At 33.2% G+C, this 15,929-nt stretch overlaps 2 protein-coding genes across 4 annotated transcripts; both read left to right on the forward strand.

Moving 5' to 3' along the window:
• The first annotated feature begins 253 nt into the window (after nt 1-253).
• LOC112509489 (60S ribosomal protein L23a) lies at nt 254-2,639 on the forward strand. 2 transcript variants are annotated; one of them, XM_025114471.1, is made up of 4 exons: nt 254-281; nt 462-506; nt 1,708-2,071; nt 2,405-2,639. In XM_025114471.1, exons 2-4 carry the CDS (start codon nt 491-493, stop codon nt 2,487-2,489), a joined length of 465 nt encoding a protein of 154 aa, XP_024970239.1. In that variant the 5' UTR covers nt 254-281; nt 462-490; the 3' UTR covers nt 2,490-2,639. The 2 variants fall into 2 exon arrangements, with proteins under 2 accessions (XP_024970239.1, XP_024970241.1); XM_025114473.1 differs by lacking the exon at nt 254-281 and having other exon boundaries at nt 395-506.
• Nucleotides 2,640-7,106: 4,467 nt separating this feature from the next.
• On the forward strand, nt 7,107-12,944 carry LOC112508598. Of its 2 annotated transcripts, none has more exons than XM_025113268.1 (5): nt 7,107-7,631; nt 9,203-9,371; nt 10,019-10,065; nt 10,201-11,699; nt 12,575-12,944. In XM_025113268.1, exons 1-4 carry the CDS (start codon nt 7,132-7,134, stop codon nt 11,693-11,695), a joined length of 2,211 nt encoding a protein of 736 aa, XP_024969036.1. In that variant the 5' UTR covers nt 7,107-7,131; the 3' UTR covers nt 11,696-11,699; nt 12,575-12,944. The 2 variants fall into 2 exon arrangements, with proteins under 2 accessions (XP_024969036.1, XP_024969038.1); XM_025113270.1 differs by lacking the exon at nt 12,575-12,944 and adding an exon at nt 12,505-12,558.
• Nucleotides 12,945-15,929: the final 2,985 nt, after the last annotated feature.

Here is a 15,929-nt window from a genome sequence, read left to right on the forward strand (position 1 = left end):
ACAATCAACTTGTAATATTGAATTTTAAATGATATGTATCAATAAACAGTATTTTATGCATAAAAAATTATTTTTAAAATTTTTTATCAAATGTTTTATAATATAGTATAGATATCATTTAAGATTTATAGTTAGCTAAAGTTAGCCTTTTTATCATCCAAAAGAAAACGGGCCACCCGGTTTGGCCCAATTTTTCTTAGACATATGGTGATCCATGATATAAAATGTCCCAAATCACAACATGCGTTCCAAACCCTAGGTTGCCCCACTCTCGACTCGAGGTATGTTTTCGTTCCCCTTTTTCTCATTTTCATCCGTTTTAGGGTTCCAAATTTCTTTTTAATCTCTAGGAATGAGACTGTATATGATCGTTGGTTTAAATTTGTTGTTAATCTATCGTCTTCGATTTTTTTTTTGTAAATTTGATAGAGCTTAAATTGGCTCTTTGTATGTGATTTCAGTTTATCAGTCGTCGGAGCTTGGTTTAGCAATGGCGCCTGCTAAAGGTTTGCATTTTTTTCACACAGAGCTCGCTCAATGCTTTTGAAATTCCGTGTTTGAACTTTATTTTTCTGTACATTTGTTGTTTCTGATTTTATGACTATGTGAGCATGTTCTATTGTTTAGTAAAGGTGTTTGGCTTTGTTAATCAGATGTTGTTTCAAAGCTGTCAACCCAAGGATACCATAAGGCACTTGATGACTGTTAATCACTTATTGATGATAACAAAATCTGGGACTCATAACCATAAGGGGGTGCCTGATTGGTTTGAGTTTGGTTCCAAAGGTCAAAAATGCATGGAGGTCCCAGGTTCAAATCCAAGAAGGAACAAAAATGCCCATTGTGGCCACGGACGTTCAAATGCGACTCCGGGATACCTGCAAAGCAGGTGGTTGCCTTAGGATTAGTCGGCTCGTATACTGGGTTGGATATCCATGTTAATGAAAAAAATCTGGGACTCATGCAGACTGAAAGCAATATAATCAATAAACTCTATTACTCTAACAATACAATGGGTATTAGGAGTGTATGATGTGTTGTTCTTCATTGCTTCTGTTAGTTTTTTTTTCTGCATTTCTTTGCTTTGCTTAGCATTAGGCTATACATGGATTCACATTGCTTGTTGACACATTCCCCAATCAACTTGAGATCATCAATTGAAATCTCTCTTGGAGTTAATTTTATCAATTCTTTCTAAGTTGTCAATATTGAAGATAGTTACTTAAAAAGAGTGTACCATAATAACATGGCATCAAATTTAATTTTCATTTGTTTAAGTTTAATCAGAAAATAATCATATGAACCCTTTAATCATATTTAAACACGATACAGATTGCTGTAAATAGCAAAATTTTGAAATTATAATAAAAATCAAGTGATTTGCCTTGCAGATTGTATGTTTATGAGGTGGTTTTGAATGGGCCTCACTTTCATAGCTGGTAGTTATGGTCTTTAACAACCAGTGTTGCATAATCAACTTCATTAGCTTGAATTGTGTATATTTCATATTTGTACTGGCTAAACATGTTCTCTTTGTTGGTTTTGCTTTGGCCTTTGGGTATAGATTGGCGCAGCTGCACCACTGTCTACTTCTGGTTACACTTATGCATGATATTACATCCAATAATTTACTCAGTTGGAGAGCTAGAATATATGCTTTCAACTCATTCTGCTAATACAACATTCTACATGTTTTATTTATTCCAGCTGACGTTTCAAAAAAAGGCGATGCAAAAGCTCAGGCGTTGAAGACAGCCAAGGCTGTGAAGACAGGTTCAACCTTCAAAAAGAAAGCCAAGAAGATCCGAACCAAAGTTACGTTCCATCGTCCAAGAACATTGAAGACAGATAGGAACCCCAAGTATCCTCGTATCAGTGCCCCACCAAGAAACAAATTGGACCATTATCAGATCCTCAAATACCCGTTGACTACTGAGTCCGCTATGAAGAAGATTGAAGACAACAACACTCTAGTTTTCATTGTTGACATCCGTGCTGACAAGAAGAAGATCAAAGCTGCCGTGAAGAAGATGTATGACATTCAGACCAAGAAAGTGAATACCTTGATAAGGTAACTTCCTGATCTTCATTTTAAATTTACGATCATCATTAATCATCACTATAAATTGTTCCATGATTCTATCTATCATTTATATTTCCCTGGTTAGAAATGAAATGGCCAAAATGCAATGAAATTTGTCTTTGTTTTTATTTAGTATAACGATATGAATTTTTGTACCCCATTTTGATCGATAACTAGTAAAATGAGTACAAAATAGGAAGCAATGAATACCTGCTACACTAATTGTGAAAATCTGAATCACTTGATTTGTATTCTACGATGGTGGTGACATTATATGCTTTTAATACTTGTTGAAAATTGAATGATTTTCATTTAATGCAGACCTGATGGAACGAAGAAAGCGTATGTTCGGTTAACTCCAGACTACGATGCCCTGGATGTGGCTAACAAGATCGGAATCATCTAAGGTAGTTGGGACAGTTTTGTTAGTTGTGATGTCTTGAATAGTACTCCAGTTCCAAAACCCTTTTGAGGATTCATTCACATTTGCCAAATGAAGCATTTTCTATAGTTTTGTTGCCTTGTATGCTTTTTCTATTTAATCCCGTTTGAAAGTAAGCAAACTTAAAAGGGGCGTTTGGTTTGTGGATTTTAAAGAAATATGATGGAATTGGAACGTTGAATTCTATCGACTAAATTCCATTTTCTTGTTTGGTTTATTTTTTTTCATGAAAGGAATCTTTAAAATCCTATAAATTTTGCAAATAAAGGAATTTGCATTCCTTAACAACTACATGGTATTTTGATTGAATTGAATTCTCTATCTTTATAATACCAAATATGTTCTTAACCTGATGTACTCTAATAAATAAAATAACAAAGTTCAATTTTTTTTAAAGCACGTAAGTGATGATATGGGTTCTATTGCACCTCTGATAACATAATTTCTATAATTATTTATATTATATAATAAAATATTTGACAGAAATTCTTAAAAGTTATTTTTCATGTATAAAATACTGTTTATTGATGTATATTACTTAAAATTCAAGATCATAAGTAAATTGTGTATATGTACAACTTTTGAAAGCTTCATTTTGAATTTGTGTAACTAACTATAGGTAAATACAATCAAATATGAGATAGATATCTCATTTTAAATATAAAAAATTTAAAATATAATTAAATTAATCATTAGTTATAATAAAATATTTAATTTAAAATATTTAATAATATATTTTAATTCTTTTTTAAAAGTTAGCATTTAATTACCTATAATGACGATCTAAGATTTAGTATCAATAATATATATTCCAAATCTTCTACAAGTCTAACTTTAAGGACGAGATTACTAAAACCCAAGGTTCAAAAATGCGTGAGACGTGGCGTTAACAGCGAGGTTATACGCAACGGCGAGAATGCAACGTTTTTCAAGACGTGACATAAGGTGACAAATTTGTATGTCTTATATAGAATTATGTATATAGATATATGTTTTCTATATATTATTTAGTTACATAATGATATTAAAAAAATGAACATTCATCTTAGAAGAAGAAAAACCATATAGATTATTATGAAAATATGTTTTTGATTAAACATTTAGAATAGAATTTAGAAATGTAATTTTACAACTTCATTTTAACCATGAGTCTATAACAATTATGAATTTTGTGAAAATGTGAGTGATGTGATTAGTTAGATCTATAAAAATGTAAAATCTAAAGTTAAAGTGTAAAAACACAAAATATAAGAAAATAAAAAATAATTTTTTTTGGAAAAAATACGTGTACAAAAAACGCGTGTCGCGGCACGCCATGGTGTGCCTCAAGACGCCATGGCGTGAGTCATGCCTTATAGAAACGTTATGGGCCATTTCGTAACGACGGAGACGCGTATTGCTTCATATCGTGCCATGACGCGCCTTTTTGAACACTGCTAAAACCCAACAACAGTCATTATCTCCACGAATGAAAGATGACCCTGGATAGTTAATTCTTTCTCGTTCCTCTAACTAGCGCTCCTCTCATCACAGTATCACTAGTACCATTCTCCCAAGGACCTAATACACATGTCGACAAAGAAAAAGGTTAGGCTTGACGCCTGGAGAGTTCAAATAATTTCCATCAGTTGTATAAAACGGTAAAACGGAAAGAATGTTATTTAAATCACAATTTTCAAGAATGTATTTAGAATAAAAACGACGTCTTTCCCAAAATCCACCATTTTTGTGATGAAAATCAATTAATCAAAACACCTATCAAACATAAAACCAAAACCCAATACTCACACAAAATAGGAATAAGGATTAACATCCAAATACAGAAAACATGGATAAAACTTTATTATCCAAAAATATTAAAACATGGAAAATATCCAATATACCAAACCATAAAATTATGGATACTCTCTAAACCCAAACAATACTAAAACATGAATAATACACTATTCAAGAATAACACATAATGGTGATGGGGGAGACCTGTATCCACCGAATCCAGTAAAGACAAAGTAAACCATACATCAACGTTATTAAGTAGCACCTCAAGATTCAACTGACTTTAGTATCTATTCCCATGAATAACATCTCAAGGCTCATGTCCTTAGTGCCTACCACTTCGGGTAGCACCTCAAGGCGCATGGTTCTTAATGCCTACCACTTCGGGTAGCACCTCAAGACTCAATAATCTTAGTTCATACTCTACTAAGCTAAAAACCCCAACAAAAGGGTCCCAGAGTTCAACTTGCAATACCCATGGTCCCAGAGGCTAACGCGCATACTCACGGTCCCGGAGTCCAACCCCACAATATCGACAGTCCAGAAGTCCAACCCTGCAATACCGACATAATTACTAACACAAAACTGACTCACATGCCTATGAATCTAATGTATTATAGTCTAAATTACTTGACTCTCAAACGAATGACTAATGCATTCAAAACTTGTAATATGCAAGTAAATATGTTATAACTAACTACGTATAACTCCAAAAGCTCGACATGGAGCAATTTAAAGCTGACAAATATCCCCAAGACTCATCTGAGTCAAAACCACGCCAAAAGATCAACAACTCAATTAACTACTAAATAAAAGTCATCATAAGCAATAAAAACGCATTAATACTAGAAGGGTACTCATGCAATACAACAAGATAAATCTTCATTTTAATGTTTAGGTCGAATTACAAAATAATTTATTTTTGGTTTAATAATTTTTTTTATTAAAGATAATAATTCAACATTCTTTCAAAAACTCAATGATTATCTTAATTATATTTTAGATATTCTATATTTAAAATAAATGTTTATCATGTATTTGATTATGTTTATCTGTAGTTAGTTATACGAATTTAAAAATAAAGTTTTAATAAGTTGTACTTACGCAAAATTACTTGTAATTTTGGATTTTAAGTAATATGTATCAATAAACAATACTTCATGCATAAAAAAAGTGGTTTTTAAGAGTTTTATTTTGCCAAATGCTTTATAATATAGTATAGATAAATATTTTAAAATTTAAAGTTATAAATTATTATGATTTAAGTATTATTTGTCAAAACTTTATAAACTAACCGATAAACTTCATAAAATTTTAACCTCATTTTCCTAAAATTTGTATTATCTGCAATATAATTAATTTTTAATTAAATTAATTATATAAAAATGAGTACTTTGTTTTTATTTAATTTAATACCAATATCTATTTTATATATATTTCTTTACCTTTTTTTAACCGAGTTAATTTTTCTTTCAAATATTCGATTGCTAACATATTCACATTGAAGTATAGTCAATGACATCTTTGCTATATATAAAACATTGTCTGGTGTTCTTGAACTCTTAAAATCAAAATTTCTGATGTTATTGTATACATGCAACTTCTTAAAGCTCGATGTTTAAACTTCATAAGACTGTTGATAAACACAATCACGTACAAGATAAGCATTGAACCCTACTAGTATGATAGAATAATCTCTAAAACTGATAACCAATCAAAAGTTCTCTCGCTTCCCCGAAACCACACAAAACCATAAAACAAAATCGAAAAGTGACAAAGAATAGAACGAAACATTACACATAATTGAGTGTTTTAGTTCTCGGTTTCATAATCGAGATGTATGACAATGCATTGTGCATGTAATACTGTTACAAAAACATTTATCAGATTCCTTTTTAATTCTCGACAATATTTTAATTATTTTGTCAGGTCCCGTCCTCTTTAAAAAAAACCCGTGTTAAGTATTTTACTTTCTACAAGTTGAGGCTAAGGCCCTAGACGGTTTGTATAGAATCAACTTGTCTATGTACGAAACTAATTTATTAGTCAACAACTAAATTATCGGACAACAACAAAGGTATAAATTATCAAACTCATGACGGCGGGCCTTGACCCAACGAGAGACATAATTAAGGGAGCCATTGAAAGGTGACTAAAACACCATAAACGAGAACTACCCGAGCTAACGATAGAGGCAAGAACACTGATAGGCGAAACAACCAATAGCAGTCTATTCTCTGAACTGAGTGCCATTTGATGAGTAACTGAGAACAAAGGAGAAGTTTCCCATCATAGGGCTATCTATCTATAGATTAAGCCAGAAAGCCTCCTTTGCCTTCTCATTAGCTGGACGAAATCGTATCCATTGCTGTCCCACCGACGAATCAGTCTAGAAGTCGAAAGGGAAGGCAATAGAAAGGGGTCTCCCTCTCTTTGTCTTCTTCTTGCCGCTTTTCTCGTCCATCCTGTCATGCGGTAAAGAGATCACATTTACGATAGGTAAGCGACGCTCCAGAAAGAAGATGAAAGCGCCAGAAGAAAAGCGAACGAGCGTAATATATGAAGAGGAGCCAAACGACTCCGTCGATAAGGTCTCCCAAAAATTGTCGACTAGTTTGCCAAACGTTGCAGATAGCATGGATTGGTAGTTGATAAATAATAGGGACTAGTTTTGCAGTAAAGACAAAGTTCAGGGTCGATATTGAAGTACACTATGAAACAATTTCCCAATCAAAAAGGGTTTTGGGGGGTTTCCCTTCCGGTTTCCATACCGTCTCCACCTCCGTTCCCCCTTCGCTTCGCCTCCATTGTTTCTGAAGGTTTTTGCAGCATGGTTCTATCAAACAAGAAGCTAAAGCAAAGGATACGAGCTCAACTAGCCGAATCCTTGGCCAAATCAGAGTCTCAAGCAAACAAATCTGATCTCAACGACTCGCAAACCCATCAGTCCATCAAATCTCTCTTGAATTCGGCAACCCAAAAACCCAAATTATCTAAAAGAGAAAAACGCAGAGTTAACATCCCGTCTCTTCAAGGAACTTCAGAACTTCAAAATCATGAGAATGGTGTTGAAGAGAGGGAAAGTGAAGAGGGTAATGGTGGGTTGAAGAAAAATAAGAAGAGGAAGAGAGAGAAGGATGGAGTTGAGGTGAAGGATGTGGATAATGAGGTGAAGGATTTGAGTGAAAAGAATATCAGTAAGAAGAAGAAGAAGAAGAAGAAAAAGAATAAGAAAAAGAAGGTGGTGAAGAAGGAGGAAGAGGGATTGCAAAAAGCAAATGGAGGAAGTGAAGAAATAGTTGTGGCAGAGGCAGTTCAAACTTATACCAGGTATGCTTTTGCAATATTCCAGATACCCACTTTGTATTTATGTTTGTTTGTTTACAGTTTTCATTCAATCATATAGGCTATTTTTTGTAGAAATTGTATTGGTGTCTTAATTCATGCTAAACTTCCCATCATCTGCTGATAGTTTCTTTTTTGGCTGAGCTAATGGAAATGCATTTATTGTCTTATAAACTTGTGGTAATTTACAAGTCCTTCTGTTGCAACATGCTTTGCATGGTTTGAATAAGTAGTCAATTGTCAGAAAAAAGGGTGATCCATTTCCTAATTGTGTATTGCAGCATTTGATTTGTGAACTGAATTGTTTGGAGTGGCTACATCACCTACCATTTTGTAATTGTGATTTGGGTTGTTTTGCAAGTCTAGATTCTGATGAATGAATGACTGACGGGGTTTCATCATCTTCTGGCTTTTTTAGTTGAAGGGTTGATAATCCCAGAAAGATTAATGAATAACAAATCTATGAATCAAGATTACAATTCAAGAACAATTAGAAATGTGGAGAGAGAGTAGAAATCTTAGAGAGAGAAATCTTTAAAGCTTCCAATGTATTCAACTTCAAATGATTACAAAAAATGACAAATCTATTAAGCACATGAAATCTTCTACTACAAAATCTAACACAAGACACCTATATATACACAAGATAAGCACTAGAAGCTTAAAGCTTGGATACAACAATTAAGGCTCAAAACTTGATCCTAACAAGGGTGATCCTTGGAGCAACCAATAAGGCTTTTTAGAGAGGAAAGTCACATGTTTGAGTCATAAAAACAGCCTTTTTGCCAAATGCAAGTGAAAGCCTGTTTACAAAGGCCCTCCAACCCTTTACGTTTCATGGGCTTGCTAAGAAGTTACTCCATCTTTCCCGAAATAATTGTTCAAACTTCTATTTAAGTTTGTCCCAAAATAAGTGTCCACTTTTAAAAATAGATAGCTATATAATTTACTGAATTTCCAGTTCTACCTTTAATTATGACACACAGATATTTAAGAGTTGATAGAGAAGGAGAAATTCATTAGTGGGAGAAAAATGTTCGAAAAATTTGTTGGAACATTTTTTAAGGGTAAAATTGTCATCCAGTTAACTAAAAAGTGTAATAATTATATACTTCTTTAAGCTTGTGAGTTTCTTTTATTGTGGACATTTATTTTGGGATGGAGGGAGTAAGATTTTGAAAATGAGGGTTCTACTCAACTATTTGATACAACTAACAAACTTACATAAAGACCGACTAATTTGAAACGTAGATAGCATTTATATCAAGTTGCAATGTTGGTCTGTAAGACGTTCAGGTCAATAAGACGAAACTATAACCATCGACTTTTTTTTGGTTGTGTATATGCATGCTCTTGAAGAGTGAGTTAACTGGTTAAAAGAATTTGGTCTTGTTGATCTTGATCATTCAACTATTTAATTTTATGGGTCCTATGTATACCTCAAAATGGAGAATGGTCAAGAAAGAAAGATATAAACGGATTGGGCCTAATAGTTTCACTAATGATTAATATTCTAAGCCCTATTAATCGTCTTTTTGTGCTACATGTTGATGCAGTAATGAAGATGGTATTTCTACGAAAGTTTATGTCGGAGGCATTCCTTACTACTCAACAGTGGATGATATTCAAAGTTACTTTGAAGGGTGTGGAAGCATTACTGAAATAGATCGTCTGAAGTTTCCTGAGACCGGGAAGTTTAATGGGATTGCCATGATAAGTTTTCGGGTGAGATAAGAGGTTCATTGGTTATTTACATACTTTTATGCTTATTTGTATCTGTCTTTCGGGATTGGATTTCACCTATGATCATATCAATGGGCAACCACAGTTTACTTTTTTGATAGTGTTGTTAACCTTATTGAAAGCTCATTCTTCATGATGCATGATATTACTGATATAAGTTGGGGAGAAGTGATTTATATGCACTCAAAGTTGTCATGCTATATAGTATATATAGATTATATATATATATATATTATGCATTTGTATTTGCTTTCCTGAGATCAGTAAAAGAGCAGATATCTTTGTTTTCCATGGTTCTTCATGATAATGGAGTTTTAAATAGAGCTCTTGCCCTCTTAAAGCCTTACAACATTCCAGTTTTCTTGATTATTCCCAATAAACATTGTTTGTGGTAACAAATACATTATTTTTTCTCTCAGTTTAATTTTTCTTGATCTCCTTGAAAAGTCAAATGTATCGTTTATTTTGGGATACATACATCTTATCTATCGGGGCTTTTGTAGCATGGAGGGAGACTAATACATAACAAAATGTGCTCTTGTGTACCACCGATTTTGTAAGCTTTGATTTGAAATCTATAATACGTATAAGCTTTTAATGTTGACTTTCATACCAATTTTTTGTTACAGACTGATGCTGCAGCAAAAAGAGCATTAGCGCTAGATGGATCAGATATGTGAGCAACACATTCATTTCTCAGAAAAACGATCATAACCAGTTTTTTACAATGTTAACTCAAACTTATTTTTTTGGGAAAGGGGATGAACCCTGTAAAACTTTATTCAGACTGAAGCTTATTTCCTGTTTGCAGGGGTGGACTATTACTCAAGGTCCAACCATACAAGCAAATCAGAGATAAAAAAGTTTCCGACTTTGCCCCTGCAATGTTGGAGGGCTACAACAGGATCTATGTAGGAAATTTGTCATGGGATACAACAGAAGATGAGTTGAAGAAACTCTTCTCTGATTGCCGTATATCCTCTATTCGACTTGGTAAGGACAAAGAAACAGGGGAGTTCCGAGGTTTTGCCCATGTGGATTTTGCCGATAGTCTTTCCTTAACAATGGCATTAAAATTGGATCAAAAACTTCTTTTCGGGAGACCCGTGAGAATTAGATGTGCGGTCCCACCAAAATCAGTAAACCCCAGTTCAAAGTTGGAACCCGCTGTTGGTGAAAATGAGGCCAATGTTTTTAATGCCCCTGTGGGTGTCACCAGTGATACAGTAGTTAATGATGATGTGGCCAGAAAAGCAAAGAGGCAAACATGCTATGAGTGTGGACATAAGGGCCATCTTTCTTCTTCATGTATGAACAGAAAGGCTGCTAATGTGGCACATACAGGTTATGAAACTAATGATGTGGCATTTGATATAACCAATACTTTAGCTTCTATGGTGGCTACAGATAAAAAGGATGCTGATAATTATGGTGACGGTAAGCTGAAGAGGAGGACATGCTACGAGTGTGGTGAAAAGGGCCATCTTTCTTCATCATGCCCGAAAAAGCAAGCTGCTGATGTGGCTAATACGGGCAGCAAATCTAATGACTTCCCTTTTGCTCCTGTGGTGGCCATGGCTAACGGAGGGGTTGAAAATAACATGATTAATTCTGTTAGTGATGGTAAGCTAAGGAGGAGAACATGCTATGAATGCGGTGAAAGGGGTCATCTATCGTCATTATGCCCAAAGAAACAAGCTACTGATGTGGCAAATATGAGCAAAGAATCTATTGGCATGGAAATAGAGAAATTTGAGGAGCCTAAAACTATAGCAGCTGTTGGTAATGAAGCTGGTGGTAATCTGGTGAGTAATGTTAGTGATGGTAAGCTAAGGAGGAGAACATGCTATGAATGTGGTGAAAGGGGTCATCTATCATCACTATGCCCAAAGAAACAAGGTGCTGATGTGGCGAATATGAGCAAAGAAGCTAATGGCATGGAAGTTGAGAAATCTGAGGAGCCTAAAACTATGGCAGCTGTTGGTAATGTTAGTGATGGTAAGCTAAGGAGGAGAACATGCTATGAATGTGGGGAAAGGGGTCATCTATCATCATTATGCCCAAAGAAACAAGCAGCTGACTTGATGAGTTCGAGCAAGGAAGCTATTAATGGCATGGAAATTGAGAAAGCTGAGGAACTTAAACCTGTGGAGGCTGTTGGTAATGAAGCTGGCAATAATGTGGTGAGTTCTGTCAGTGGTGGTAAGATAAGGAGGAGGACTTGTTATGAGTGCGGTGAAAAAGGTCATCTTTCCTCAATGTGTCCAAACATAAAAGCTGATTTTATGAAGCCTGGTTCTGCATAATCAAGTACGTTAATTTTTTTTTACACCATATATGATCGATGATGAAACATGTTCTTTTAGTTTTAGGTGTGATGTATTTTTTGTGTCATGATTTTTCTATTTATTAGTTTTAAGTCTTTTTTTGGAATTAGTTAGATCTTTATTTCTGTTGTGAACATCATCTTGGACTTTGCTTGTAGCTTGTTGAGCTTGGCAAGCACTCGAGCCTTGCTCAGATTGTATATAGAGCCTTGGCTTGGCTTGTCTAGATTCGGTTCACATGGGTTCATATGAAAAAATTAAAAAACTAAATTTCCTTAAGAGGATAATAGTTAATAGATTAAATCATATAAATTACACAAAGTGGTTGGTATAGTATTAGCTCATGAACATTGTGAATGTTGGTATGTAACCAATATCCCTAAGCAACAATATTAATCAGTCGATCCTTACCAAGTGTAGAGGGTCATTGTTCCGTCTCATCTACGTCCTATACCCATTGCACAGTTGGTAGGTTTGTTTCATGTACATTAGCCATTGATTGTGTTCCTTGATTGCAATCATTTGAGCATCCATCCCCATCCGATCTGGGTATTTGACCTTTAGGTGACCATCTTGACCTGCTTATGCCTACCTACAACAGACATTTGGTGTCGATTCTTCAAATCAAGTTCATGGATTGTGTAACTTTAAATGTTTATATTAAAACCACGTATATACTTACCCATCATCGATGCAACTAAACTAATATGGGTCGCTCCATTTTGTTTGTATTGAAGGGTATTATAGACATCCTTAAACTAAACTATGTGTCATGACAAATGTTGCAGTTTTCATGGAACAAATAGAGTACTTGTGTGGAGACAACAATGCTAAAATAATGACCGATGCTTTTTTCAGGCTTTGTGATGGTCTGAACCCTGGGCTGTGCCGTGGTGGTCAGCCATGCTTCACTCTAGTTCGTGAGGTTACAGGTTCGGCTCTTCTTGATGCCGACTTTGGTGGCTGAAAACGTGCATCATTTCTTTGATACGTAGCCGGGTGGTTTGCTCTTGCTGCACAGAATGAAACAGTGATTTGTTTTGACATGCTTCAATGTTTTGTGGTGGCCAACCGATAGAAATCATGTTCAAATATGAAGTTGGGCGTATCAGCGTGAACTTATCGGCTGCGTACCGCATGCTACATTTTTCCAAAATTAGAAGTTAAACAGAACATATATTTTCTTGTCATTATATCTCTTTGCTGCATAATTGGATTCATAATTTCTGTAGCTGGTGTCATGAGGTCATGGAAGCCTTGATAGTTCTTTGTGGACACAATGGAAACCAAATCAAACAGAACCAATATAGTCTAAAATAATCCGTCACTGTGTTTTAGTCAAGTTGTTAAGGAGATAGACGTTCTTACAAAATAAACAAGGGATTTGAGGTTCGACAACAAGTGGTCACCCACTTGCCTCTGAAACGCTCAATTTTTCTTCTCGATTATGAGTAAAAACTCGACCTTTTCCCACATGAAGCATACGTAAATGTTATTTATAATAAATCATATGAATATGATTATAATTTATAAGTTACTAGTTGTCTACCCATGCAATGTGGCGGGAGCCGTGAATTTTTACGATTTTGAAGTTTGACTGATTTTATTAGAGAATATTTAACGATGATATAAGTTGCATTTGGTCTTTACATATTAATACAATTTGAATAAATAAGAGTTATGGTTTCAATTACAGTCTATCGATAAAAAAAAATTGTATGACAATTTAAAATCCAATATATTTAAAATCCAACATATTTAAACGACTCCCCAAATGTGTTCGATTGACACCAAGAGCAAAGAATCAAGAGATCGAGAGCGAGACCAAGAGTTCTAGAGCAATTGAATAAGAGATTCATGAGAGAACTTTTAATAACTCATGGTGAATATCAGTTTGAATCTCACTTTGAAGAATGGGGAGAAGACATAGAGGTATGAGAGTGTGAATGGATGAGTGAAAGATGTCAAAAGTATATTAGAAACATAAAAAGAAAAGGTAATAATGTGCATTGGTAACTTGCACTATATGTTACTTTAATCGTGGATTAAATGATTTTATGACTGAATGCATAAAGTAGTAGTACTTAATGCATTATGAGTTGTTTTTAAGACTTTCAAGACTTTGTGCACAAATGTATAGTACTTTGTACATTAAAAATTGTTTTTAAATTTTTTGATAAATCTGGTTTATAAGATAATATAGATAATAAAATGAATTGCAGTGAACCCTTTAATTTAGGGGAAATGCAGGGGCAGGAACCAACTTGCTTTGATTTGTGTTTTGAACGACTAATAATTAAAACCTTAATTTCCTCATTTTGGTTCATAATTCATCCAAACTGATATATGTGTGCTCTGTTTTATTCGAAAAGATGATGTTGACCTTTGAGAGTCAAACTTGTAACAGGAGAATGTCAATTTTATCCCCAATTTGGAACTAATATTATATGTGTAACGTGAATACAAAATTGAGTCACGGGGGGCAACTTGGGAAACGGGAAGTCTTTGGAATATTGCCTTAATTCTTTACTTGGATATTTGAGCCATATAATATATATATATATATATATATATATATATATATATATATATATATGATGTATTTATGGAAAATGTTGGCCTTTTGTCCTTCCAATTTTGGACATCAATTAAATATTTTATCATATAGTTTTTGGAGGTTTATTAATTAATTAAGGGTAAATTACGTCTTTTTGTCTACGTGGTTTGTTAAAGATTGTTGTTTTCGTTTTCATGGTTTAAAATTTTTGGTTTTCATCCTTATGGTTTACAGTTTATTCTATTTTCATCATTGAGTTCAAAACGCTATTTTTAAGTATGAAAAACTAAAATAGAAATGAATTGTAAAGTTTTAAACCGTAAGTATTGGATTATTATTATTTGAATCTAACTCAACTCAATGAACTTGATATCATTTTATTTCTTGGATTTAATATGATTGTTGAATTTTTATTAGTATATACATTAACAATTACACTATCATGTATGTTCTTCATATACACTTATTTTCAATCTATTCACATATCTACATAACTCATTCGTATATATATCCAGTAACTATGAACATATATATGTAAATTGAGAAAATTAACTGAATTGATATACATAAGAAGTACGGATAAGTTGTATGAAATGGTTGATGATGAAAAAAAAAAGTTATGAGTAAAAAAATAACATATTTAAGATTAGAATAATATTTTAATGTATCAAAGTATCAATCCGACCAATTCAACCAACATGTTGACATATATTAAGCAATAAGAATAAATAATTTTTCCCCCAAGCAGAACAGTAGTTAATTATTAAACACTTGTTTATTCAGTTTTATCAACATCAGTACTAAAACATGGACATTTTTGTCCTTCACCTATTTATATGTAATGTTTATCTCCTTTTTTCCAGCATTAATAAAATAAAATAAAAATAAAAAAAATCCCATGAAATAAGTAGTTGTTTTTAATATCCTTTGAGTAATAATTACCAATATCTTATTTGCTTGTATTTTTGCAAAGACAAAATCAAGGTGGATTTTGCAGGGATATATTTATATCTACTTGTATTTTTCTGCCTTCAAACTATAATATATTTTTTAGACATTAAATTATTTAATAGTAGAAGAGTACTCGTTCAAAGCAGCGAGATACATCTCGATTTTAATTGTTTTATTTTATTTTTTGTCTATGTCGATGTTATAATACGATTTTATGTGTTTTTAAGAAAACAATAATGATTTTATTTTTGAATAAAATATAAATTTGAAAAAGAATATGTAAATGTTAATATCAAATCAACTATTTAAAAGTTTTCATTTGTACAAACCACTCAATTTGTACAAACCGTGCAAACCTTATTCAACCAATCATAATTTTTCATTTTATTCATTTTTTTGTAATTATGAGAGGTTGATTAATCATTTTTATTGTGGAGGGTGTTAATCATAGATATTATCATCTTCATTATTTTAATTTTAAAAAAATACATGAAACAGTTTCATTAATGTTAGAGAAATACATGAAACAGTTTCATTAAGTATTATATGAAACAATTTCACAACCATATATGAAACAACTTCATCAAAAAAAGTATTATATGAAACAATTTCACAAGATTAAACAATTTCATGAAAAAATTTCATAAGATTAAACAATGAAATCGACAGATGAAGGTGGTTTGCACGGTTTACATAAATGAGGGC

Source organism: Cynara cardunculus, assembly GCF_001531365.2.
Source record: "Cynara cardunculus var. scolymus isolate 2C chromosome LG 3, CcrdV1, whole genome shotgun sequence".
Classification (NCBI taxonomy): domain Eukaryota; kingdom Viridiplantae; phylum Streptophyta; class Magnoliopsida; order Asterales; family Asteraceae; genus Cynara; species Cynara cardunculus.

Bases quoted from the DNA above. Each gene is read 5' to 3' on its own strand.
- LOC112508598 (XM_025113268.1), top strand. From the start codon at position 7,132: ATGGTTCTATCAAACAAGAAGCTAAAGCAAAGGATACGAGCTCAACTA. The intron at 7,632-9,202 runs GTATGCTTTTGC...ATGTTGATGCAG, and splicing joins GCAGTTCAAACTTATACCAG to TAATGAAGATGGTATTTCTA. The intron at 10,066-10,200 runs GTGAGCAACACA...TCCTGTTTGCAG, and splicing joins GCGCTAGATGGATCAGATAT to GGGTGGACTATTACTCAAGG.
- LOC112509489 (XM_025114471.1), top strand. The intron at 2,072-2,404 runs GTAACTTCCTGA...CATTTAATGCAG, and splicing joins AAAGTGAATACCTTGATAAG to ACCTGATGGAACGAAGAAAG.